Here is a 25,253-nt window from a genome sequence, read left to right as displayed (position 1 = left end):
TTATTAGTACTAAAATTACAACTACTGCTAATATTACTATAAAAACATTTTTTTAATCTAAACTCAGCTTTTTATTTATTTCTGTATTTTCTGCAATATTTTGAAATTTATTTCAGTGTCACACAATTGACCACATCATAGTTTATTTTCATCTTCACTGCATGTTATTTAACTCCCCTGTCATTTCAGATCCTCCCACATCATCAGCTCATTAGCCTCACCTGGTTCTCCTTGCCCTCAGCTGAACACATCCCCTCATCAGCCACTCACTATTTAAGCCGTCACATTCCGGTTTTGACCTTGTCTGACCCGTTGATTAAATCTACTAGTTCCTCCCATCTTGGTCTGAGTTGTGCTTTTGGGTCCCATCGTGCACCACTACCAGTAATCGTGACAGTATTTTTTTCAAATTCATTTCAGCTTCTGCCATTTCTGTATTTTCAGCAATTCTTTCAAATTCTATTCAGCTTTTCTGATGTCTGTATTTTCAGCAACGTTTTGATATTTTTTAGCAACTTTTATAAAATACATTTCAGCATCTGCCATTTCTGTATTTTCAGCAATTTTTTTAAATGCATTTTAGCTTTCGGCATCCCAATGCATTTTCTGCAGGAAATTTCTTTTGTATTTGATTAGATTTGATGACAAAACTGTTACTTTTGTTATCGTAACGTCTGAACAATTGGAATAGCACACATATTGCATGTATAATTATTGAGAATAATTAAGAATAAACAGCAAAAATATAATACAAATAAATTGTTTAATAAACATTTTATTTGAATTTTGCCAGAGTAGGCATTAGTTAAATCTTCATTGAACCAGATTCAAGGGTGGTTTATTTTATGGTCAATTAAAAAGTGAAGCCAATGGTGTCTTAAACGTCTATCCTTCCAAATAACTAGCCTGAGGTCATGAAGATCTATGAGAAACAAGGAAAAGTCTTCAGTCTTAGTTTGAAGCCACTTAAAGTCTCAGTAGACCTGCAGCTTTCTGGGATATGTGGAGCAGAAGAACTGAAGCTGCCTCTCCATGTTTGTATGTGACTGGAACAAAGATGAGACCCGTCCCAGACGACCCCAGGGTTTGAGATGGTTCATAAGGCAGCAGCAGGTCAAACATGTATTTTGGCCCTAAACCATTCAGTGCTTCATTAACCAACAGCAGGATTAAAAAGTAAATTATTTGTTGGAAAGGAAGCCAGTGTAAAGACCTCGAACTGGAGTGATTTGATCCACTTTCTTGGTCTCAGAACTGTAGCAGTCTCTAATCTAGTAAAAGTTCTGTGTTTGGGAGACATATTTCTGAGCTTTCATCACGCCACAAGTGCTGATTTCTTTTAGTTTGTTTTAAATTCTCTGAACAATAATTGTTAATCATTAATTCTCTTTTCAGAACAATTCTTCTTTGAACAACTTGCACTTAGGCATTGGGAACCACTGGTGCAACCCAGGGTCATGAGTTGTTGCCCTTATCTGCCTTGTTTAATGGGTTGATCTGTTAATATGTGTTCATTTTTGTACATCAAGCTGCTTTCCCATGCAAAACAGTAACTAGATAAATAGTGACCTTGGTATAATTCTGTATACACGGTTACATTCATATTCTGAAAACTTGCATGCAGGTGCTAAGGGTGAGTGAGCATGTGCACACCTTTACTTGGAGGCTTTGAGGCACAGTGATTTGATAGAATGCACAGTGTGTGTGAGAGTTAAACATAGTTGTAAATGACTGTGTACACAAACATCTCGGACAATTAAGCACCTTGTATTGCTTTAATCATAGTTAGAGCCTGTATTACATTTCAGCGGAACATTAAAGGGAACAGTATCCATCCAGTTTCCACACATTTACAGGGATGCAGCAAGAAATGTCCAAGTGTGGTGGTTCTAGAAAAAGGCTGTGAGCTTTTCATGTTTCAATGTGGTTACGTTCTAAAGCGCGGATAAACAAGCACGGGCCGCCACACAAGCCTGTGTGAAAGCACAGCGTAGCTGGAATTTGAATAATGTCATTCTGTCAGTTCAACTCTGCTGTGATCTCTCTGCGTGGCCGGTTTTTGTGTGGCCGTTCTTGGTGAAACAGACAAACAATCCATAACATGACAACACGAGTCAAGCTTCTATTTTTATTTTAAGGCATCACTTTTTGAGTATTCTTGTGATTTCTCAAACAGAAGAGGCATGGGAGAGTGGAGGTGAATACATCTGAAGACTAATTAACTTTTATCTTAAAACACACTATGAAAGTATTAAAGCATTAAGAGGAAAACAGATTACACCCAGATTGGACCTTGCTGTTGTAGCTCCAACTACGCTGTAAGGAATTGATGTGAATTTATAGTTGATTTATAACTATCTTACAGTATTATATATACAGTATATACTGTAACATGCCATTAAACATTAATGCTTCGCATGTAAATTAACAGTAAATGCTATCAGTTAGCATCACATAACGGTGATTTGTCAGCTTGAAACTGAATTTTCTGTGATGGTCTGGAAATGTGCTTTGCTAAGTTTATCCATCTATTTAAGTCACAATCCATGTTTTGCAAAAGCCAATCAGGGTTGAGATGCTCCACGTTGTCACTCGTGCCTGAAGACAGCGGGATCACGAGCTGTACGATACACCCTCGTACCTTTATTGTGACCAGTCCAGGAAAGACCTTGAACGAACAGCATAAACAATATGTGCCTTTTTTACAACATTCCATCACTGCATATGAATATAATACATTATAGTGTAGGACAATTGCATTGTTTAACAACACGCTGCTACTCAATATTAAGTGATATAAAAGATGTTTGCTCAATGATTACGTGTGTGTGGCTCGCTTCGAGAGTCGTTTCGATGTGCTTGAGCACACGGTGTCTTGACATGGGACAGTTCCCTCAGCAGAGAAATGTGCAGGCAACGAAGTCAGGTCCCCGATCTGAGTTGAGCCTGCATATTCTATAAATTTCCCAGTAAACCCGACTATTCTACTATCACATACTATCATACAAATATGAGATAAAATACTGTAAATTACAGTAAATCACATGTGTCTCTGCCCCCAGTATTTTACCATTACCTTTGTTAGGTTGCTGGTAGCCACGCACAACATACATTGACTGAGGTTGCAAGAGATACAATGCTCTAGTTGTGGTGGTTCAATTTAATGCTTCAGGACCGCCAGAGGCAATTCTTATAACTAACGGATAACTTCCGTCTTCTGCATGCGCAGGTCGAGTATTTTGTGTCAAAAAGTTACGTGTTACTTCGAATGACCTCCACGGTCCAGTGTCGGGTGTCAGGAAAGAACAGGAAAGGACCACCAAATCTGTGTAGATGATATTGCTACTATGATGCATTTATTTTTTAAAGAACTATTATTGGCCGATCCAAAAAATAAGAACTTACCAGTGGTAACGGGCCGCAGAATTAATCTATTCAGATATGGTGCAACTATGAATAGTATCCTAAGTAATGAACACTTTAAATATACAGTAACTCATGAACATGCTTCAAAAGGAGTTAGTTGTTTTAAGAGTCAGTCCCCTGTGTTTTCTGCATAAAGTGTACTTTTGTTGCTAAAAACTGTGTTTGAGTCCCACTTTAACCACCTCAACCTGACGGAATAAACCCACACCACTCTGACGCAGGACACTCACACACACTGAGTACGGATCAGACTATCAGGACGTGAGAAGCACGTTTTGGTGATGGAAGAGAAACTTTGTCAAGGGGTTACCAGAGGGAACGCCTCGCGCTCCGAGACCTCCTCAACCCCAGGAAGAGAAGTCAGGCCAAGCAGAAGCGAGGATGTGATGGATATCCTTCAATCATTTCATGAGGACCGTTTCATTTAAAAAAAATGTAACATTATTGCTTTAGACTTAAAAGGCAGCATGTTTCCTTCTCTGATCATCATATGTGATCATGCTATTCCTCCCCTTTTGATAATGCCTCCTACCGTGGCCTGGATGACACCTGCTGCTGCTATCATCATCATCACCATCATTATTATTATTATTAAATATTAATCATATGACTATTACTGTCATCATAAACCAACATTCCCTCTCCACATGGTGGGTCTATCTGATGGTCCTGGTCCCTGCAGTGGTCCTGCCGTGCGCCCGGGTTACTACTCGCGATTATTTGAATCATTTCTGTCATAGGAATTGAATGTATTATACATCTTTTACATTGTTCATTCTGTACACATGACATTCATTGTAGTCTGTCCATCCAGAGAGAGAGGGATCCCTCCTCCTTTTTCAGTTTTTCCTGTGCCGATGTGAGGGTTTCGGGACAGAGGATGTTGCTTAAAGCCCTCAAAAAGCAAATTTGTAATTTGCGATTTGGGGATATAAAAAATTAAATAAGGGGAATTGAATTGAAAGATCCTATCTCTATAACAACAAAGGTAAGGTTAAAAGTTCTGCATTTCAAGCAGATCCTTCTAACGTTATGACCAAGGTTTTATTTTTTGACATACTTTCCCAACTACTGCCAGTTTTTATTTTTTAATATTGGAGAAACTGGACAATTTCTTGAAAGTAAGCTCTTCAAGTATATTATAAGTATTATAATTACATTAGCCCATAAACTCAAATTAAAATTCTGATTGACTGCTTATTTAAACCTATTTTCTTCTTTACCAAGCATACATTGTTGCCATTGGGTTGTCTCAGTAATTTTACAAATTGCTTTGTGTGCCTAATGATCTCCTCGGGAAATAAAAAAAGGAATGAATTTAATCATGCGACCTAAAACAAAATGTAACTTCATGCAAACCAATCAAACAGAGATATAAACAACAACAAAGACGTAATTTAAAAAGGAAAGAAGAAATTGCTTTTTCGGGTATGATTCCTAAAATCTGTGGATTTTTCAAAATTCCAGCTTCTGGAAAAGTAAACCGTTGTAACTGTATACTCTTCAGACAGAACATTTTATAAATAATTATTGTGTTGAATTACAGTGGAAGGGTTGGTTACCTGGGTCAGCTCAGTGCAGGAGGGTTTTTGTTTGGTTGTTATGTGGAATGTTCCATGCCATGCGTAATAGTCCCTGGAATAAGTCATGTTTGGCTGTTCAGTGAACCATTCTCCTGACATCGCCCCAGGCTCTTCCTTCTTGGTAAAGGTCGAACACAGTATAAAGCCACCCCGAGCAACAAAGCCTCCTTCATACAGCTTGAATGGCACTGGCATCACCACGGCCGCTGTTGAAGAAAAGATTTGACATAAATCTCACTACCTGAGCTGTTTTTGAGGTTGCGATCCAATTAAAATAGAGCGAAAACCCAAATCCGCCATTCTGAATGGAGTCGCCAGACGCGAGGAACGGTGTTCAGCTGGATGCATTCAAACCCAGACTTTCTCTGTCTGTAGCTAATGCCAAGATAACGCACGGGGGGTTTGATGGGCCTGGCTACGACAACTGCAGTGGTTATGGGAGCAGGGTAGCATCTCTTGGATCTGATGCTCTATCTGCTTATGAGACTCTGGACCCTCCGCCACACTATGACTTCTACACCAAGACCGAAGTGTTCGGCCGACAGAGGCGCTTCAGGCCATCTCTGTACCAGCTGCATAACGACCCCAAGGTGAGGAGTCTCTGGCTTTCCTGCCTCGTCCTTCTCACATTGCCACGACTCTGAAAAGAACAACACAAATGTAGCTTGCATAAATAATAACATTGTGTAACATTGTTTCTTTTGGGCATTTCTGTGTTGAACCAGTTTTTTTATACTCGATATACTTTGAAAATAGGAAAAGAAATTGACCTCAAACACCATAAAAACTTTTTGGGGATGTACTGTAGCTCAGACGATGGAGGTTGAGATCTTGGGTTTGATTCCGACCCACAGCCTACATGTCATCCCTTTGTCTCAACTTTCCTGTCATTCTCCCAGCCGCCCTATAATAAAGGCAACGAAAAAAAATATACAACTCCATATGTCCAACTAATTTAAGTTGTTCTTGACAATGTGTTCAATGCTAAATTCAAAAGGATATTTTATCTTCTTTGTGTGGGGGTTACATATTATTAACTGTCTAAAATAAATATTTACATTTTTAAATGGTAATTTTGAGCTATAAGAAAAAAAAATGTATTTGACATTTCTAGGACTCCAGCCCTCCCATTTATGAGGAGACAAACGCCGAACCGATCAGAGGAGAAGACAGTTCAGAGGAGGACGAGGAGGAGCAGAAGGAGCCACCTTCCGAACCTACTCGCTTTGGCTGGATACATGGAGTCATGGTAATCATGGTTACACTAGTGTGTGTATATATATATATATATATATATATGTGCAAAGAATCTGACCTGTTCACTGGTCCCCTAAAACATTAAAAAATCAGTATCAAAATGTCCACTGTTGGTTTTTTAACCCTTCCGCTTTTAACTTTTATTTAAAGCAAAATGTATGCTGTGTTTTTGTGCCCATGTGGTTATTATTCATTTTTTTACTGCTTTTTTGAGCAGCCCAAATCTGGTGTGTTTGGTAAAGTCTGTCTGTCTCAGTGTAGATCCGCTGCATGTTGAATATCTGGGGCGTGATCTTGTACTTGAGGTTGCCTTGGATCACTGCTCAAGCCGGTATAGGTACGTCGAACAACACCTGTTGATGTGCTTGTTCAATTGTTGATGCATATTTCTCCAAAAGATTCTCTGGTACTTCGACCTGGGAGAGTCAGTCTGCCTCATTGTGATCTTTCAGGCCTGACCTGGGTAATCATCCTGCTATCCTCCTGTATAACTGGGATCACTGGTCTCTCAACCTCAGCCATCGCTACCAATGGCAAGGTCAAAAAAGGTTTGTTCCCTCTGTGATTCGTGCGTGACACAACTTAGCTACATAATCATTTGGATATCCAAAGCATATTAATTAGGGATTAATTGTGGGATTCCTTATATGAGGAACTGGTTTTCAACTACACGGTGGAACTAACACGCCGACCTTGTGTCTTCAGGTGGGACCTACTTTCTGATCAGTCGCAGCCTCGGCCCAGAGCTGGGTGGGTCCATCGGTCTGATCTTTGCTTTTGCCAATGCCGTAGCTGTGGCCATGCACACTGTGGGCTTTGCTGAGACGGTTACAGAACTAATGTATGTAAGTAGGATGCGCGTTAGTACCTATGTGGAAAGACTTTTACATTGGCATTGGACACTAATCACAGTTCTCTTTCTCTTAAAACACACCAGAAATTTCCGTGAAAAACACTGACATTTTTATTTCGCAGGAACATGGAGCTGTCATGGTGGACCGAATCAATGACATCCGCATCATTGGCATCATAACGGTCACTTGTCTACTGGGTATCTCACTAGCGGGCATGTCGTGGGAGTCAAAGGTTCGCTCAACCAAATATACAAGACCCTCTTAACTTTCTCTTTAACAACAAATTGTTGGGATTTTACAATATACAGAAAAAGACTTCTCCGAATGTTTGATCGCTGCAGAGGGGAAAGAATCAATTATTTAAGAAGAATTCTTCTATTTATTGCCGATAATCAGATTATTATTATTTTTTTATTTTAGCACCTTCAGCCTAGATGATTTCTTTAATGTGAATTTCTGTCTGCATCCTTCATCATTAACTCATCATTCTGCCCTCCGCAGGCACAGATTTTGTTCTTCCTGGTCATCATGGTGTCATTTGCCAGTTTTTTTGTTGGAACAATCATTCCGGCTTCCCCAGAAAAACAAGCCAAGGGTTTCTTCAGCTACAAAGGTGACTGTTTGTCCTTGCTCAGAGTATCATATTCCTTCAGGCCAGCGCAACGTTTCCTCTTTCAATTTAGAGCTATTTAATATGTGTGTGACGGTTCATACGCAAGTCAAGGATAACCATTCTTTGAGTCTCTCCTTCCAGAGCTCTTCTATGAACTAACTAGCTATTTCACCTTCAACAGCTGATATCTTTGCCACCAATTTTGTACCTGGCTGGCGGGGACCAGACGGCAGTTTCTTTGGCATGTTCTCTATTTTCTTCCCCTCTGCCACGGGCATTCTGGCAGGAGCTAACATCTCAGGAGATCTGAAGGTACGTTACTCATCTTCCTGCTTCTGGTCTGGACCAGTTCGAGATCTGTTAACAAGGTATGTTTGTGTCTTTTGTTCTGTCCTTCCCAGAACCCAGCAGTGGCCATCCCCAAAGGAACACTAATGGCAATATTCTGGACCACCATTTCTTACCTCATCATCTCTGCAACCATCGGTACGGTTTGTTCCAACAGTATGTTAGACTTTACCAAGGCTGCACTTTGAATCACTGTGTTGGTGTGGTTTTGCAGCAATGACGAACTTTCCTTTGAATGAATGTATTCTTATCAAAAGCTTAGATATTTTGGAACAGGGTGTCAAACTCATTTTAGGTAGGGGGACACATACTGCACTTTGATGTCACGCGGGCCGAACCAGTAAAGTCTGTATCGATGGGGGGGTGCGCGGATGTTCCGGTGCTGCTGCCTGGATGAACGCTGTCGTCGATCCCCCTGGTCTGACGCATGTAATTGCAAACTCGTATCCCATCCATGGGCTACTTATCCGCCTCTGTAGAAGCCCTCCAAGGAAACAACTCAAATATGAAATGCACTATGAGGAAACAAAGACCAGTTGGATTTGGCTGCAGAATATTTACTCAAATGAAGATTTTTAAGACCTCCGTTTTCTAAAGCAACTAAAGATGAATAAATACAAAGATTTTGCCGTCTTTGTAAAATCCCACACCTGTAAAGAGTGTTTTCTTCTATCAAAAAGTCATTGCGTGACCTAAATTACACAAATTCTCAATGAACCAATTTTCAGTCGCCTACAAAAAGCATCAGTAAACAAATACAAACCAGGCTTTTAATGAACTCTGAAACTATGAAAGAGCAAGAAAGGACCGAAGGTTTAAATGTACACGACTGTACGTAGTAACAGCTACACCTCAAACAAAGAGGGTTAGGGTTTATTAAGAAAGGAAAGAGGAGTCAGCAGTTGTATTTTAACTAACTCCATATGAACCTTCTCACCTTTACTTACTTTACTTACCTCAGGACGTTTATTATCAACTAATTAAAATAAAATGTGGTGACCGTGAAGTTGAATTTAAGCATTTAAATATAATGTGTTTGTGAATTGTTGTGCATTATCCACCACTAATAATTACAGACAATGTAGAAGAATGATCTGCATATTTGAGGTTACATAATCATGTTTATGCATATTTGTTCATGCATGTGTGTTTATTCCCTCCCAGGAGCCTGTGTGGTGCGGGATGCGTCCGGCCTGTTAAATGACACCCTGCTATCTAATAGCAATTGTGGGGATATATCCTGCCAGTATGGATGGGACTTCACTGAGTGCATCGCTAATAAAACATGCCTCTATGGCATCAGTAATTACTATCAGGTGAGCACCAGCCCGCACGTCTTAACATTTCTAACCAGCTCATGAAGTCTCTTTCAAACCAGCGTACATTTCCATTTAGCCAAAATATAAAGCCTTTGTCATTCATTTGACTTATTTCCAAGAAATAGAAAGACGTTATAACAGTGACGGCAAGACGCCAACACGGAGTCCCGCCGTGTGATAATAAGTAACAGCAGATCAGACGATTTAGAAGTAAACCGTGTACCTTTCGTTTCCAGTCGATCGGCCTGGTGTCAGCTTTCGCCCCTCTCATAACTGCTGGTATATTTGGAGCGACACTCTCTTCTGCTTTGGCCTGCCTGGTGTCTGCTCCCAAAGTCTTCGAGGTACACTCACACACTCACACACATACACACACTTTGTTTTGACGCGGACTGGGACTCACTGGCTCATCCCAGGCTTCAGTAGTCCATGTTGAAGTCCTTAGTCTCCCTTATTCTGCGGCCGTGTTGGTTTGTGGGCTTGTGAATGGTTCGATAGGCCCGGTGGGAAGGAGTCACCCTGGATGGCAGCCACGCTGTGTGAATGGGTGAATGACATGTAGCGTTGAAGCGCTTATGCAGAACACAGAAAAGCAAACGCACGTGCGCACACATACAATAGAAATATATTTTGTGAACGCTCTGACCAAGAAATGTGATTCTCCTGGTAGTGTCTGTGCAAGGACAAACTGTACCCTTTCATCGGCATCTTTGGGAAAGGTTACGGAAAGAACGAAGAGCCGCTCAGAGGCTACCTGCTGACGTACGTCATCGCCGCCTGCTTCATTCTCATCGGTGAGCCTTTGAAGAGAACCTCTGAACCCAGGAGGGATTGTAGCCAGATGCTGATAAGATGGAAGTGTACAGCTAAGGAGTCTCGTTGCTTTGGTCAATAACTGAGTGCATTTTCTGCTCCCGCGTCGTTTCCATCCACCAGCCGAGCTGAACACCATCGCTCCCATCATCTCCAACTTCTTCCTCTGCTCTTACGCTCTCATCAACTTCAGCTGCTTCCACGCCTCCATCACCAACTCACCGGGTAAGAAGCTCACGCCTGACTGACAATCCTGCGGCCGTACGCAGGGGGCCGCTGAGTGGGCGGGTGCAGTACGTAGCGCTGCTCCTTCACCCTCCTCACATCCCGGGTGGTGTCGCCTTTGACTTGTTTGATAGGCGTGATTGCATAGTTCCATACAGCCTGTTGTATGGAGACGTTGGATGGTGCACAGAATCAATAATGCTTATTGAAGCAACAAGTAGATCGGTTTGACAATGAATACCGGCAGAGTGTGTAGACCTTGTTGTTTGGAAGCATCATGAGTGTGTGTGTGTGTGTCCAGGTTGGCGTCCGTCCTTCAAGTTCTACAGCAAGTGGCTGTCCTTGCTGGGCGCTGTGATCTGTGTGGTCCTCATGTTCTTGCTGACTTGGTGGGCCGCCCTCATTGCCTTTGGCGTCGTCTTCTTGCTTCTGGGATACACGGTCTACAAGAAGCCCGGTAAACTCAAACACAAAGCCCACATTTCTACCAACCGCAAGCAGTGCGATGTGAGCAACTAACCCCGAGTGTCATCTCTGCTGCTCAGAGGTCAACTGGGGCTCCTCAGTGCAGGCGAGCTCCTACAACCGGGCTCTGAGCCAGTGTGCGGGGCTCAACCATGTGGAGGACCATGTCAAGAACTACAGGTCAGTGACTCCTGCAGTCCAAAGTTTCATTAGCTTGGACATTCTGAGGATACTTCCCTGCAGGAGGGGCAGATCTTCTTGGAAAAGACACTTGATTACTGTGCTGTTAGGAGTTAGATCAGACGGCCGGTACTCGTTTCTGTAATCACTTAGCAATAGTGAAATATGAAGCTACAAGCAGCTGAGCGGAGCATCAGTTCTGGTAATCAGTAAAAACAACGACGGGGTCGAGGAAACAAGGTAGTGTCTTTCATCAACCATTGCCGTGCACTAAACTGCCCCACATGCACCTTTCAGACCCCAGTGCTTGGTGCTAACGGGCCCCCCCAGCAGCCGTCCAGCTCTGGTGGATCTCATCAGCTGTTTGACGAAGGACCTCAGTCTCATGATCTGCGGCAACGTGGTCACCGCGAGCCCAAGCGCACATGCACAGGTAAACACGCCCCCTCTTAGTAAAGTCCAAAACTCACTGCGTTTTATCAGCTGGTGACTTGACGATCGGTTTGACCCCCCCCCCCCCGGTGCTCGTCAGGCTGGCCCCCCCCAATCGGTGGCGCAAGAGGCGAGCAGCGAGCGCCATGTGACCTGGTTGAACAAACGGAAGGTCAGGTCTTTCTACAGAGGTGTGGTGGCTGCAGAGCTACGAACAGGAGCCAACATGCTGCTACAGGTCAGAATTACAAGGTCACGCGGTGCGTTCGGTACTGTTGCACAGGGTTGTGCGACAAAATGCAGTTTGTCACGCTAGTGGAGAATGCATTAAGAAGACCACAGCAGGACCAGGCTGTGGCTGTGTCCTCTTTGCATTCATGTGACACGCTTCAGTGACCTTCTGGTGGCTTTAATCTCGGCTGGGCGCAGCCCACGCCGCTGCAAAGGTCACAAGTCAGCTCAATCTAGACCTTCGAGTTAATTACAGGCGTAAATAAAAACAGTTAATAATCTGCTGGATCTACTTGTGTGGTTCCCCTCACGTCTACAAGGCAGGCGGAGTCCCCCCCAGCTCCCGTTGCCAAAGAACACGGTTTAGACTGACAAACAGTGGCTCAATGAACAGATTTCTAATATCACCGTCTCATCCAGCGCACAGTAGATCGGACTATATTTATAGAAAGGACTAGAAGTGAATCTGTTCTATGGTCAACACGTGGCATCTACATACAGATGGTTTCAAATAGAGAAACGTTATCAATAGAGTTTTTCTGAAACTAAATGCTTTCCAGACTCTGGGAACAAGCTCTTTTAGCCACATGCTGCTTCCATGATATTTCCACCAAGTGCATTTGGGATTGTTGTTGCCTGAGGAGGTTGAACTTTGTAAGACTCATCTCTTCTTCTTGTCCTGTTGTTAACTGTCCACCAGGGGGCAGGTTTGGGTCGTATTAAGCCAAATGTTCTACTGATGGGCTTCAAGACAAACTTCAGCAGTGATACGCCTCAGGCTGCACACGACTACATATCAATACTGCAGTGAGTACCGTGGGATGAAAGCAGTTTAACCTGTGTGTGTGAACCGTGAAATCATTTCACAAGCACTGATGTTATCTGATACAGCTGTCCCTGTGTTTCAGTGATGCGTTCGACCTGCGGTACGGCGTGTGCCTGCTGAGAATGAAGGAGGGACTGGATGTCTCGCAATCACCTCAATCCCACGGTGAGAGACGCATCTCGGCAGCCAAAATGAACCTGCTGCTGTTCTCGTTCCTCCTCATCACTGAGAAGAAAATAAACACCCAAAGCAAATTCCTGTTTTCATTTCAGTTAATGCAGGTTTTGATGGAGGACCGGAGGCCATAAACACCATTTCGCCCCCTTCCCACTTCCAAACAACAAACCCACGTACGTATACGCATGGGCCGTGTCAAACACGGTTTCTCAGTGGTCGAGCAGCGTGGTCCTTCAATCAGGGGTTCGATTGGGCACAAAATGGGTGTGAAGGGATGTCAACGGTTATTTAAAGTGAAGCGGTGATGGCCAGGCGTCACTGTGTACGGTAGATTTGACACTTGAGTGTGTATGAATGGGTGAATGGTTACTCACGTGGTGTCAAAGGGCTTTGAGCGGTCAGGCGCCTAAAAGATACAGGTACGGTCCATTTAGTCCATTTGCTTTTAAAAAGATATACAGAACAGGTTTGGAATTGATTTCATATTTAAATACGACTGATCGGTTTGATTATTAAAGGTGCATTAAGTCTTTAAAATCTCATTTGAGACTAATATCAAATGAAAAACACGGACCTCATTTGGTATCATTCCTCTGTCCTCTGTCCTCTGTCCTCTGTCCTCGGGGCTTCTTCTTATCAGCCGGCAGAAAACAGACTCAGAAAGCTTCGTTAATCCCCACTGGGGAAACTCATTTGCCGGCAGAAACTGATTGAGAGTAGATATTATTATTATAAATATATTTAGTTTTACGTGATTGTACACTTATCAAAAGGTCATTAACGGCACATTCCTTCTCTACCAATTAATCCCCATTAAAGTTACACATCTTGTCTTTCAAACGCCCACAAATTCAATCAACGTTTGACGTAAAAAATGTGAAAAACAACTGTCGTCTTTTGTAGCTTTTGTCCCCGTTGAAGCGGAGCCTCAGCGTAGCACGGGCTTCCAGAAAGCACAAGGGAAGAAAACCATCGACGTGTACTGGCTGTCCGATGACGGAGGTGAGACCATCTCTCTCTCCGCGTATCGCCGCCTCCTCTCTCATCCCCGCGTGTCGTCATACGTGTGCGTGTGTGTGTGTGTGATTGGTTTACCAGGTCTCACCTTGCTGCTGCCCTACCTGCTGAGCCGGAGGAAGCGGTGGGCCCGGTGTAAGGTCCGCGTCTTTGTGGGGGGGGGCGCAGACACGAGGGAGGAGCAGAAACAGGAGTAAGCGCTCGGGTTTCTCCAGCGGAATGAGCTGCTTTTAAGCAAAGACGACACAGAAGGCGACTGTCATGGAGACGCCGTTGATTTAAACGTGGGAGAGGCCGCGCGGTGGTGGCAAACTACCGCCTGCTTTCCACGTGCAGCGGCTTACTCTGCTCAGACGGGCTGGAAATGGTCAAGAGATCCCGGCTGTGGTTCACGAGGACGGGACTCCGCAGAGAAAACGTCAAACTTACACGTATTTACGTTCTGTTTGCAGGGTGATTGCACTAATCAAGAAGTTCCGTCTTGGTTTCCATGATGTTGAAGTGCTGCCTGACGTCTACCAGAGCCCCCAGCCTGAGAGGTGTGTGCTCATCGCGCATCCAGGTGTACTGATAATGTCCACAATGGATCGACTTACTTACTGTTTGCAACTCTCCATGACCCCAACGTTTGACTCTGTACGCTCCAGTGTTCATCGGTTTGAGAAAATGCTGGATCGCTTCAGGCTGGACACGAATCCCAAGCAGGACTGTGATTCTGGGAGTGAGCGCCAGCAGGAGGAGCCGTGGAGGATCACCGAGCAGGATTTGGAGAGGAATCGGGCCAAGGTCCGACACACACACGGAATCACAAGTGGTTCGATAAAGTGAATGTAGAATAGACCGTTTTTCCTTCCTTAACGAATAAGCAAACCTTCCCTGTGTGATTCAGTCTCTCCGTCAAATCCGTCTCAATGAGGTCTTGAAGGATTATTCCAGAGAAGCCGCTCTGATTGTGATGTGAGTATCGTTGTGATCACGTTTGTGAGCCGACTTTCCGGCCGGAGGAAGCGGCTCCGGGTTCCTGTTGCGTGGACGTCATTAAACCTTTTTCCCCATGTCTGCTGACAGCACCATGCCGGTGGGGATGAAAGGGGCGTGTCCCAACACTCTCTACCTGGCGTGGCTGGACTTCTTGTCACGTGATCTGAGACCTCCAGTGCTGTTGGTCAGAGGGAACCAGGAGAACGTCCTCACCTTCTACTGCCAGTGAAATGTCTTCTTGAGACCAATAACTCACCAACATCCGGGCGTTTTACATCTTGATTTAGAAATGCCCGCTGCCTTCACGACTATTTATCCTAAAATCCCGGGATCTAATCTCGGCGTGAATGTATGATGCATGTGTCTTTTAATTGCAACGTTCTTGCCATTTATTTTGAAAGATTAATTCCTTAATTCCTGGGAATGCAAACCCCTGTGAGTATATTTGAAACGTATTGACTGTGACTGTTAATCAAAATGATATGTGATTGGCAAAAATACACTGCTTAAAAAAAAATCAAATGACACTTTGAGTACATCTCACTTCTAAACTAATATGTTTTTTCAAACGGAACGTAGAAAGTGTCAGAGAGAGAACGGAGCGTGACGTCGCGGCGGTGGAGTGGGAGACTTTTAACCGACCCAGAAGCACAATGTGTTGAACCAATAAGAGGCGACCATGCTGTGATGTATATAACCCAATGTTGTTCTTTTGTTTGTGATTGTTGAGCCCGTGGACCACGAAAGCTCAAGAAACCTCTGTATTACAACATATTTTTTATTAAAATGACTTTATTATAGCTCAACAAGTCCTGAAGTTGTTTGTCCCAGACTGAGGATTTTTCATCATAATACTATACAAACATAACCGTCAATATATCCATTCTATCAATATGCTATAACCCCTATTTATAGGCCCAAAATCAAAGCTCTATAGTGAGTATGACACACTAGTTCGATTCAGTTCAGTTGTATAGACCCATGTGACAAATTTGTCTCAGATGGCTTTGCAATCTGAACAGTACATGACGTCCTCCGTCCTCAGACCCTCACGTAGGAAAACTAGGGGAGGTTAATGTTGATTAATAGAAGATAAACATACCGAGGAAGAGGAAGGGGCGGAGCTAAGTTTGCCTCCCACCAGTCACGGCATGTTGCAGCACATCTAGGGGCCGGACTAAGGCAGGTTTCGCTAAAACCAGCAAGACGCCAGAACGGCAGTAACAAACGGCACGCACCTTCACTGGCTGTAGCTGATGTAAGGTATCAAGATTACCTGCCGCTATGATCCCCGTAGGAAGGACCTTGAGCGGCTTATCCCCTCGCCTGGGGTATACTGTGGCCTGGAGGGGTTTAGTAGGGCCTACTTTAGTGGGGTATGGTTTGGGTTGGGACAGTTTATCCCCCGGGGGATAGTCTGGCCTGGGCCCAAGTATACCCAGGTTGGGCCCAGGTATACCCAGGTTTAATCTCGGCCTGTTACACTGGGTCGTTTCACTCCGAACTGAGTCCTATCTGAAATGCGCTTCGTTGTAGTCCATAACGATTAACGTGGAGGAATTGTAGTTTCGCCGCTGCGGACTGACTTCGCTGACATGCGTCATAACTTCGTAGCTTAGTGACCTCAACCACCGGCGGTCGTCTTTTCTTAGATCCTCGTGAATTCTCCTGACCATCTTTCCTTGACCCTGGGACGTTTCACACAGGGGTCAAGGAAAGGTCGTCAGGTATGAAATGTTTTTGACAATTCGAACAGGAATAAATGTAGATGACCCTTTCATTGCTGCCGACACAAACAGATGCTTGGTCGTATTAACAGCTATCTTTGGCTGGCAGGATTCAGGGATATCAGCTCTGGCCCTGTGACTGTGGCACCGGGTGTCGCTGACTTCGTTTTTCTCAGAGTAGAGCTGCCAATGATCGTAGTTGATTTCTCGACAGGTGGGAAGAACCTGTTGGAAACATGAGGTGGTTGATGGTGATAGGCTGTAGTCCAAGTCCAATCTCCAGTCTAAACCCTAAACGCCCAGGGCCTTTACTGACTTCACCTGGTAAATGGTTCATTGCGATTAATTGCTTTAAAAAAAAATTACTTTAACGACAAAATGTAATAGTTTATGAATAAGTTAATAAATATCGTCGGATTTCATGTTTTTTTTTCTCTTATCTTTAATCTCTGTCCTTTCTGTTTAGGTTATCTTGCTTTTAATGTCACATTGCAATGAGCAATAACCTTGGGCAAAGTCATCCGGGGTCCTAAAGGGTTGAAAATGTAAGAATGTCTCAAAGTCTGTCAGTCCGTAAGGGGGGAGTTTGGGATTGGGCCTACTCGTCTGTAACATGAGCCGATCTGGGAGCGCAGTTGGAACACGCCGTCATGCCGGTTGCACTTGATTTATTTTTTGTTTGTGCAGGCATATGATATAGTGCCCTATCTTTACAACTTGTTTGCAATTATATGTTATGATTATAATTTATATTGCGCCCCCCTGTAGTTCCAATGGGTCCTCCCAGTTTTAGAACCACTACACTAACTTCTGCAAACTCCCAAACTGCCATTTCCCTGAAACAGAATTTTAAATTTGGCAAATGCTACTGTCAAGTCAAATATTCCATCAGCCAAACCACAGTAGTCTGCCACACTGCCACAGCAGTCACCTCAAGCGGGAAATCATTGCCGTGCCGGCATTCAGATTCATGTTCACTGCTAGAGGCCAAGAAGTAGTACAACAAGATGCAGTTCCAGCATCAAACTAGAAGTGCAAAAACAAGCCATAAAAGTGCTGTTTCATTTGCTCAAGTCAAGGGGTGGCCCCATAGGTCGATTGCAATCAACTAGCCAGGGCAGTACCGGTAGAAACGAATGCAAAAAAAAAAGGTATTTTCGGACGCATGCATGGAAAACTTGGTATATAGCTAAAGAATTTGGTTTCAAATTGAGTGAGGTTGCTCTGTGAACTTCTAGCACTGAGCAGTTTAAAAATGCTGGTCATACAAATAGCTTCCATGTCAAAAGATGCATTAATAGTTTAATTAATTAATTGTGTTTTTTATTGATAAAATATACATATTGTTTGTTATTCAGTGTTTTACAATTTTTTAAATGAAAAAAAAAAAAAAAACAGTCCTTTAAAATGGAAAAGTTAAGCTATTTGAGAACAGCCGTCAGAATCCCCACTGGTGCGGCACACCTGCCAAATATGGGCGGGGCCGGAAGGTTCAGCTCCTCCTTCTCGGGACGCAGCGACTGCGACGCGCGCACGTCGGAGCGCGAGCGGACGGTAGCCAATCAGGAGCGGCCACCGCGTGTTTGGAAACAAACCTCCTTCTCTCAGCCGCGTATGACAGCGGACGGACGGACGGACGCTTCTCGATTCTCGCCAGTTCATCTGTTGACAGGACAGTTCGCGTCCTTTCAATCTACTAATTAATATTTAAATTAATATTTGTACGTGTATGTGCGTTTACGACGATAGCTCGCGGATAGTTAGCCGACGTCAGTTGAAACAGGAAAAATGGATGTGGGAGATTCTCGGCAAAAGACGATAACTCTTCTTATCAAAACGGCCAACCAGGCTCGCGAGGACCATCGCGTCGAGGGCGTCGATCTCAGCTGGACCGTGCACGACTTAAAGACACATCTGTCAACTTTCCACCCAACGCAACCGGTGAGTTCACCGCGCGGCGTTATGCTAACGGCTAACGGCTAACGGCTAGCTCTGCGACTCCTGGACGCGTTGTCTGGTGGGGCCTCGGTGCCTCGCTTTAGAAAGCAAATCTAAAATGAGATGATGGCTGGACTCGAGGTGTCCTGCCGAGATGAACAAGGTGTGCGGGCGAGGCGGAGCAGTAGACGTGTCCCACCAGGGACAAGTGACGTCAGATCGGTCCGACGTCGTGTCTCCAAATGTTCCACTCCAGCAGCTGCTCTTGTCAGGAGTCTCTGGCACTTTGCGCAAAATATGTTTCTACATCTGAACAAAGCTCGTCCCAATCCGGACTCTACAAAGACATCTCTGTAAACTAACTGAAACCTTCTTTTATTTCCTGCAGGCTGTGAGCGACCAGAGACTGATCCATGCCGGCAAACTGCTGCCCGACCACCTGCACATCAAAGATCTCTTCAGACAGGTACGTGTGTGTTTGTGTGCGTCGCAAGATTCCTTCTCAATCCGAAATAAGTGGTCTGAACAGACTGAAAAGCCTCCTGGAGCCTACTCGTGACGTGTACGTGTGTTTGTGGTCATATATGTAAATAACATTGACACGAGATTCTCTTGGATCCGCGTGTCAGTGATTAATCAACAATTCGAGCTCAGAATCTCCAGAACCACGTATCGCGTTACTCACAGAGGACGTCCTCATAACGGATGCATTCACTCGTTCCTCGCCGACTGGTGACGGGAACTTTCAGCTTGTTGGCCGCGCAAACGGCGGGAGCGGCTTTCTGCCGCCTGTTGCAGAGTTCATGCAAACGACAGGAAACACATTTCAGCCCGGTCGGGAGTTCCAGGTGTCTGCGCGGTCGCGCTTCTGCTGTATCGATGTTTCACCATGTGGCTCTTCTAATCCGCCGCTTCTCTCCACCGCCTCAGGCCGACGGGGTTCCCACACTGCACCTGGTGTGTCCACCGCAAAGGCCTCTGGGAGCTCGACCTAAGGTAAGAGGTTAACCTGCTTGCCCCCCCCCCCCGAGCTGGCAGGCGTGTGAAGTCACAGGAATTATCTAAATGAAAAAACGACACAAAGACAAAATCAGCAGTTTTGAGTTCTGAGCCAATGAAAGCTGCACACTAAGCAGAACAGCTGTGGCCTCAAGGCCTCGGTGCACCAACACCAACACGCTGGACAGGATCGGCAGTTTATAAGATAAACACGACAAAACGCCGCTTATAATAAGTCAAGTAGAACCCGAGGACAAACACAACCACCAAAACTAGAAAGGAAGCGCTGCAGGATTAAATCAGTGTGATCATCACAGCAATTAACAGAAAATCTAGGCTGAAGAAATAAACGTGATATGGCAAACGCTTCGTACGAGGATGGTTTGTTTTTTCTGTATTGGTTATTTCCCCTCTGTAACTATTTACTTTTAAATATTATATGTAATGCATTTTATTTCTAGAGCTGTAACTGTAATGTCTCTAATTAAACTGAACATCTCAATCGGGATCAGGTATTAATCGTCTCCCCCCTCTCCCGATGTGAACCGGGGCCTGCAGGGACCGCCGGTGGAGGGACGAAGGGTCTCAAACATGCCAAATGGGTTTGACTTATTAAGCCCGGCATGCACATCACACATCTTTACTCCACAAGTTAACATGCAAGTTCTCTGAAGATACGATAAAGTGTCTCTGCAGAAGGAAACTAAATGCATCCACAGTCTTTTATTTTGAAAAATGATCTCACAAACACGGGTGCTTGTCGCTCTTGACACATTTCCCAAGCGGCAGCGACTTTCGGGATGGGGGGCGGGTAGTTAGATGGCGCAAGCAACACGCGCGCCCCCCGTTTCATGTAACTGGAGCCCACCGTCACCTCCTCCCTCAGTAACCACAGTAACGCAGCGCCACAAAGTCCTCTGTGTCAACACATTCAAACTCTCCTTTACAGACCAGAGAGACCGAAGGGCCACGTCCCTCCGGCCCCGGGCCCCAGGCGGTCTGTGCTTCAGCCGACGCCGGCGCCCCCCCCTCCACAGTCCAGACTCCCGAGCTGAGGCAGAGGAGGCCGACCTCTTCATCTCACGCACACGTCCCAGAGTCTCCGCCGGGACCCGCTGCTGCTGCTGCAATGTAAGTCCTGACGGAAAACATCCAACCGCACGTGGTTCCATGTGACAAATGTGTCTGGGGTATTTGAAAGAAATACAATGTAGACGTTACATTTTGCCCGTATTATCATTGTGAAATCTCCATCTCAGGCGACTTCACGTCTTTCCCTTTCGATAATACGACGTTATTGAATTAAAAACCAGCGATAGAACCGTCTCCCTTCATTTTGATTCACCACATTTGCAAAGTAATGTCATTTTTTTGAGTTACAGTTATTATAAATTTATATATAAATTTCAACTGTTACACATGCATGACCGCTGCTCACGTGTTCAAGAGCGTTTCATTTAGCGTGTGGCCACATTAGCGTGTGCTAACGGGGAGTGTCAATGTGCTACGCTAGCCCACTTGTTTGAGACGTATCGACTAAAGAAAAAAAGCACCTACGGTCCATAATCTATTAAAATATATGGGAGAGGGGGGGTGAACAGCTGTTTACAGTGTGCCGTTGTTCTGCTCAGGCCCGGAGCGCCACCGATGGTCCAACCAGCCTTCCCCACCTACTCTCTGTACAGCCCTCAGCAGCTCCTGTGGCTCCAGCAGGTCTACGCGCGGCAGTACTACATGCAGTAGTGAGTCCCCCCCCCCCCCCACGAGTCCTTCTGGTCTCAGTCCTCCCCTCACCGTGTCTGACGCGGCTTTTTTTGCACGTTTGACAGCCACGCGGCGTTGGCGGCGGCGGCCTCCCCCCCACCGGCCGCAACCCTCGGCCAGTACCCGCCGGTCCCCGCCCACCAAGTGCCTCTTCCAGACCCCTTAGCCAATCAGAACCCCATGAACAACTTGCCGGCGAATCAGAACCTGGTGCAGGAAGGCGCCTTCATCAACCCGGGGGGGGGCGACCAGAACCTGCGGATGAACGCGCAGGGCGGGCCCGTGATGGACGAGGAGGAGGACGTGGACCGCGATTGGCTGGACTGGTTGTACTCCGCCACCAGAGTCTGCGTCCTGCTGCTCATCGTCTACTTCAACTCCAGCCCGAGCCGCTTCCTGCTGGTGACGGGCGCCTTCGTCCTCATGTACCTGTGAGTTCACGCCTCTCCTCGGTCGGAAACGCAAAGTGCCGGCAGTCTGCCGCGCAAACATCTGGATTATCAGGTGACACGTCGCGCCTGCGTGAGAGGCCACGGGCGGTCCGTCGTCATAGTAACACTGGCATTGTTGCATTTTATTTTCCATACAGATGGCAACAGAAGTCATTTAAGGTTACTTTTCCTATAGAACACGTCTATTTCTTCTTCATCAGATCATCTCGTCGACTTCTTGAAGGAACTTTATCGTGTATTGATTAATTGTCAGAAATGGAAATGAATTTTAATAACTACGTTTTCATAAGTAAATCATTTCTTGAAAGTAAGAATCTCTGTGTTGGGTTGGTTTAGAAATGGGCTATTTGTATCTATGAATGAGCTACCGTCACGTTTCTTTAGACCTCGAGGTGTGGATGTCAAACATCACGTAACGTTACAGCTGCCACAAGAGACACAAGCCTTTTTTTTTTTTTACCTTCGGTATGAATTATGATCCCGGAGACGGAAGTAATGAACGCTCCCTTAATGTAGTGGAAGGGGAAACGCTGGTTGTGCGTCGGCCCACGACAATCAGCCCTGCAGCATCCGTAGAATCCGCCCTCCTCACATCTCCTCTGTTCTGTCCTCCACAGACACACGGTGGGCTGGTTTCCCTTCCGAGGGCGAGCCGAGGTCCAGGGACCCAACCACCCGCAGCCCCCGGGGGTCCAGCGCAATCAACAGAATGACGACAGGAATCCAAATCCAGTAAGGCTCCGCCTTCATTTAACGGGCGTTTTGGTGTTGCCAATCAAAGAGGGAGGAGCCTTAACTCTAAGAAACGAGCAAATCCCCCAAAACCCACCAGAAATATATTCCATGTTTGCACATATTTTACAGTCATCGGTATTCTCCCCTTCCAGCCCCTTTGCCATTAGAGACGCGACACCTTTAAGAACCTGGACCTCTTCTCAGCCCCCTTGTCCTCAGATGGACTCCAGAGAGTCCTTCACCAGAGGCCAGATAATACAGCACATTCATCATCTCCATAATCTCTCACCAAGACTATAATGTATTTATGACCAAGTTAACTGGCCTTTATTATTGAGCAAACTACACCAATGGGATTAGGTCTTGTCTCTTTCATTGTTTCTATGAAGATAACAAACAATGTTACAGGTAAACGTCATAAAAAACAACAACTGTTTTGTATATAGTGATTGTGACCTTCTCACACCACACAGGATGTGACACGGTCACAAACCATTAGCTTCCTGTCCACCGCTTAGTTATTGTCTGCGTGCAAGGGCTCGATATGTGGCTGAGGAGGAAGTACTTCAGCAGGAAGACGACTCCTCTCCCTGACGACTTTGCTTCCTGTCCTCAAGGTGGAGGAGGACGGTGACCGGGAGGCGGAGGCGGCTGCAGGCGACGGGTCGGACGGAGAAGGGCCAATGAGGGCGGCCCCAGTGCCCCCTTACCCGGCGTCAGTCGTGTGGACGTTGTGGGTGTTCCTCAAGACCTTTTTCTCCTCCCTCCTACCTGAGCTCCCTCAGGTTCCCAACTGATCCGATGGGCAGTTCACGCAGCTCCTCTGTGACAGTCGCTCTGCGTTGGGAGCGTGGACCACGAGGCTAAAACACCAGCAAACACCAGCAAATGCCGGCCGGCAGAACAAGGACCAGGAAACCGTCTTTAACAACAACGTCTTCCTCCACGAGACGCCATCTGACCCAACGTCTGTGTGACCATTCGGGCTTTCGCCCCATGACTGCTCTTTGCTGCTCCTGTGTGCTCAGGGAGGAGGCTACGGGGGGGGGGGGGACACGAGGACACGCCGACACTCCCGCCACACGTCTCTCACCGTGAGCACGCGTGTGTGTGTACACGCGCCGTTTGAATTGCGCGGATTCTATGATGCACGTTCCATTTGAAGTGACAATCAGGCCTCCGGTGTTGGATTGATTTACGCCGTCACAACCCCCCCCCCCCCCACCCCCCCTGGACACGTTGGCTGGAAACTCGTATCACGGTATTTTGTAAGATTCTGGCTCGTCGCGGTATATTGCGTCATTTAAAAAAAAATTAAACACATCCATCCATTGAGGCTGAATTCACCGCTGGCTGGCGCGTTAGCGTGTTAGCGCGTTAGCGTGTTAGCGCTGTTGTTCCCACCAGCTGCTTGACAAACGCTGCATATGAATCATTTTCTGATCTAACTTTTCCAAACCAAAACCGCCCCAAACAGACGCAGCTGGTGTCTCGTTGTTCCTCCTGCATCGCTCTTCAACCGCGTTTTTCACGTAGCGTCTCTTAGCGTGACAGCGGGTGAGCTCTACCCAGCATGCAGTTTGGCGGGGTCATTTTACAAATCTACATTTATTAGTGTTACAAATTGTATCACACACAGTTGTGTTGTGGCGTTTTACCTGTTTTAAAGAGTGTTTGTTGGTTTATTAACCGTATTTTAAGTCATAACCATGACTTCATCTCAATACACGTAAGACAAGCGGCTCCGTCGCTGCAGTCGAGGATATAACGCGTTGTGGAAGCTGACCAGCACCACGATGCTACGCTACCACGTGGCTCCTCACAGGTTCTCATGTTTCCCTTTTGGAATTTGAATGTAAATCAAAGCTGTGCGCATTTTTTAAATCTGTGAATATTTCACAATCCATATGCAAGTTGCATGAACTCGTTGGGTCCTTGTTGCTGTTTAAATAATAATGAAGATGTGATTCACCGTATTTAGTCACACGTTGCACCTTAACAGCCTGAATGCCAGCAGGAACCGACAGCGACTGGAACTTAGTTCACACACAAAAAAAGAACAAAATCCACCAAATCACGTTGCACAGAGTGTTGTTTCCTGCTACTGTGTGTTGGATGATGTATTTTTTTGAGTTGGAGAGGTTAAGATATTGTGTTCTTCTCCTGAAGATTTCTAATATAAATAGTTTATTTCTCTGTTTGTTGTGACGTGTTAAACACAACAGGTTGATGCTATAATGGTAGCAATGCTTTAGTAAAACCCTTTTTATGTCAGAAGATATATTTATGGAATGGGGACAAGTTGACCTCAGTTTGAGCTTTTTTGTATATTTCTATACCCACCCAGGGATGGTGACATCGTTCCTCCTTCTCAACGTGTGTTTACTCCATTGTGATGTCACAGATCACACTCATTGGACCGCGGTGTGGCCTGCGGTCGACGGCTAACCCCTAATTGCTCCCTGGGTTAAAATGCTTTGTAAGTCGCTTTGGATAAAGGCGTCAGCTAAATGACCTGTGAGGTCATAATGGTTTCACGCTCTCATGTGCTTTATTATATTGATGGATTGCGTGTTTTTTCATCAGTGGGTTTTCTTCTCTCGGCACCACCAGCCCTGTACGATGGGTGTAGCTCGCCTTAGAAGGGGGGCCGTGTTCCCCCAGTGGGAGCTTAGCACAGCTTCCAGCAACGACAACTGACTGTGACATTGTCGGTGTACAGTGGGATTTTTATGGGATTTCCTTTTCCCGTTGGCCTTTAACCGCTCGTACAAAGTGTGTGTCGAGGGAGATTCAACAGTTGATGCAATAAATGTTCTCCAGTGCAGCGGTTGACGTGTGTTTCTTTTGGCTGCAGCGTAACGAGTGGACCAGTGGCCCACTGGTCCATA

The 25,253-nt window shown here is 45.5% G+C and overlaps 2 protein-coding genes across 4 annotated transcripts; both read left to right on the top strand.

Annotated features, from left to right (window-relative positions):
• Positions 1 to 5,170: 5,170 nt before the first annotated feature.
• LOC120809759 (solute carrier family 12 member 3) lies at positions 5,171 to 15,556 on the top strand. 2 transcript variants are annotated; one of them, XM_040163794.2, is made up of 26 exons: positions 5,171 to 5,599; positions 6,124 to 6,258; positions 6,528 to 6,603; positions 6,719 to 6,814; positions 6,972 to 7,111; positions 7,242 to 7,352; positions 7,622 to 7,733; positions 7,915 to 8,045; positions 8,135 to 8,219; positions 9,246 to 9,397; positions 9,637 to 9,744; positions 10,071 to 10,194; positions 10,337 to 10,438; positions 10,740 to 10,895; positions 10,984 to 11,083; positions 11,381 to 11,516; positions 11,616 to 11,753; positions 12,447 to 12,553; positions 12,655 to 12,737; positions 12,845 to 12,922; positions 13,653 to 13,751; positions 13,848 to 13,959; positions 14,219 to 14,305; positions 14,414 to 14,552; positions 14,656 to 14,723; positions 14,835 to 15,556. In XM_040163794.2, the coding sequence occupies exons 1-26, from the start codon at positions 5,315 to 5,317 to the stop codon at positions 14,974 to 14,976; spliced, it is 3,102 nt and encodes a 1,033-aa protein (XP_040019728.2). In that variant the 5' UTR covers positions 5,171 to 5,314; the 3' UTR covers positions 14,977 to 15,556. The 2 variants fall into 2 exon arrangements, with proteins under 2 accessions (XP_040019728.2, XP_077939041.1); XM_078082915.1 differs by having other exon boundaries at positions 5,181 to 5,599; positions 6,523 to 6,603.
• Positions 15,557 to 18,034: 2,478 nt separating this feature from the next.
• On the top strand, positions 18,035 to 25,189 carry LOC120809152 (homocysteine-responsive endoplasmic reticulum-resident ubiquitin-like domain member 1 protein). 2 transcript variants are annotated; one of them, XM_078082133.1, is made up of 8 exons: positions 18,035 to 18,415; positions 18,801 to 18,878; positions 19,343 to 19,408; positions 20,361 to 20,542; positions 21,043 to 21,153; positions 21,241 to 21,606; positions 22,245 to 22,359; positions 22,980 to 25,189. In XM_078082133.1, the coding sequence occupies exons 1-8, from the start codon at positions 18,263 to 18,265 to the stop codon at positions 23,157 to 23,159; spliced, it is 1,251 nt and encodes a 416-aa protein (XP_077938259.1). In that variant the 5' UTR covers positions 18,035 to 18,262; the 3' UTR covers positions 23,160 to 25,189. The 2 variants fall into 2 exon arrangements, with proteins under 2 accessions (XP_077938259.1, XP_077938260.1); XM_078082134.1 differs by lacking the exon at positions 22,980 to 25,189 and adding an exon at positions 22,836 to 22,972.
• Positions 25,190 to 25,253: the final 64 nt, after the last annotated feature.

This window comes from Gasterosteus aculeatus, chromosome X, assembly GCF_964276395.1.
Source record: "Gasterosteus aculeatus chromosome X, fGasAcu3.hap1.1, whole genome shotgun sequence".
Classification (NCBI taxonomy): Eukaryota; Metazoa; Chordata; class Actinopteri; order Perciformes; family Gasterosteidae; genus Gasterosteus; species Gasterosteus aculeatus.
Note: the sequence above shows the minus strand (reverse complement) of the source record. Positions and strands in the feature narration are given on the sequence as shown.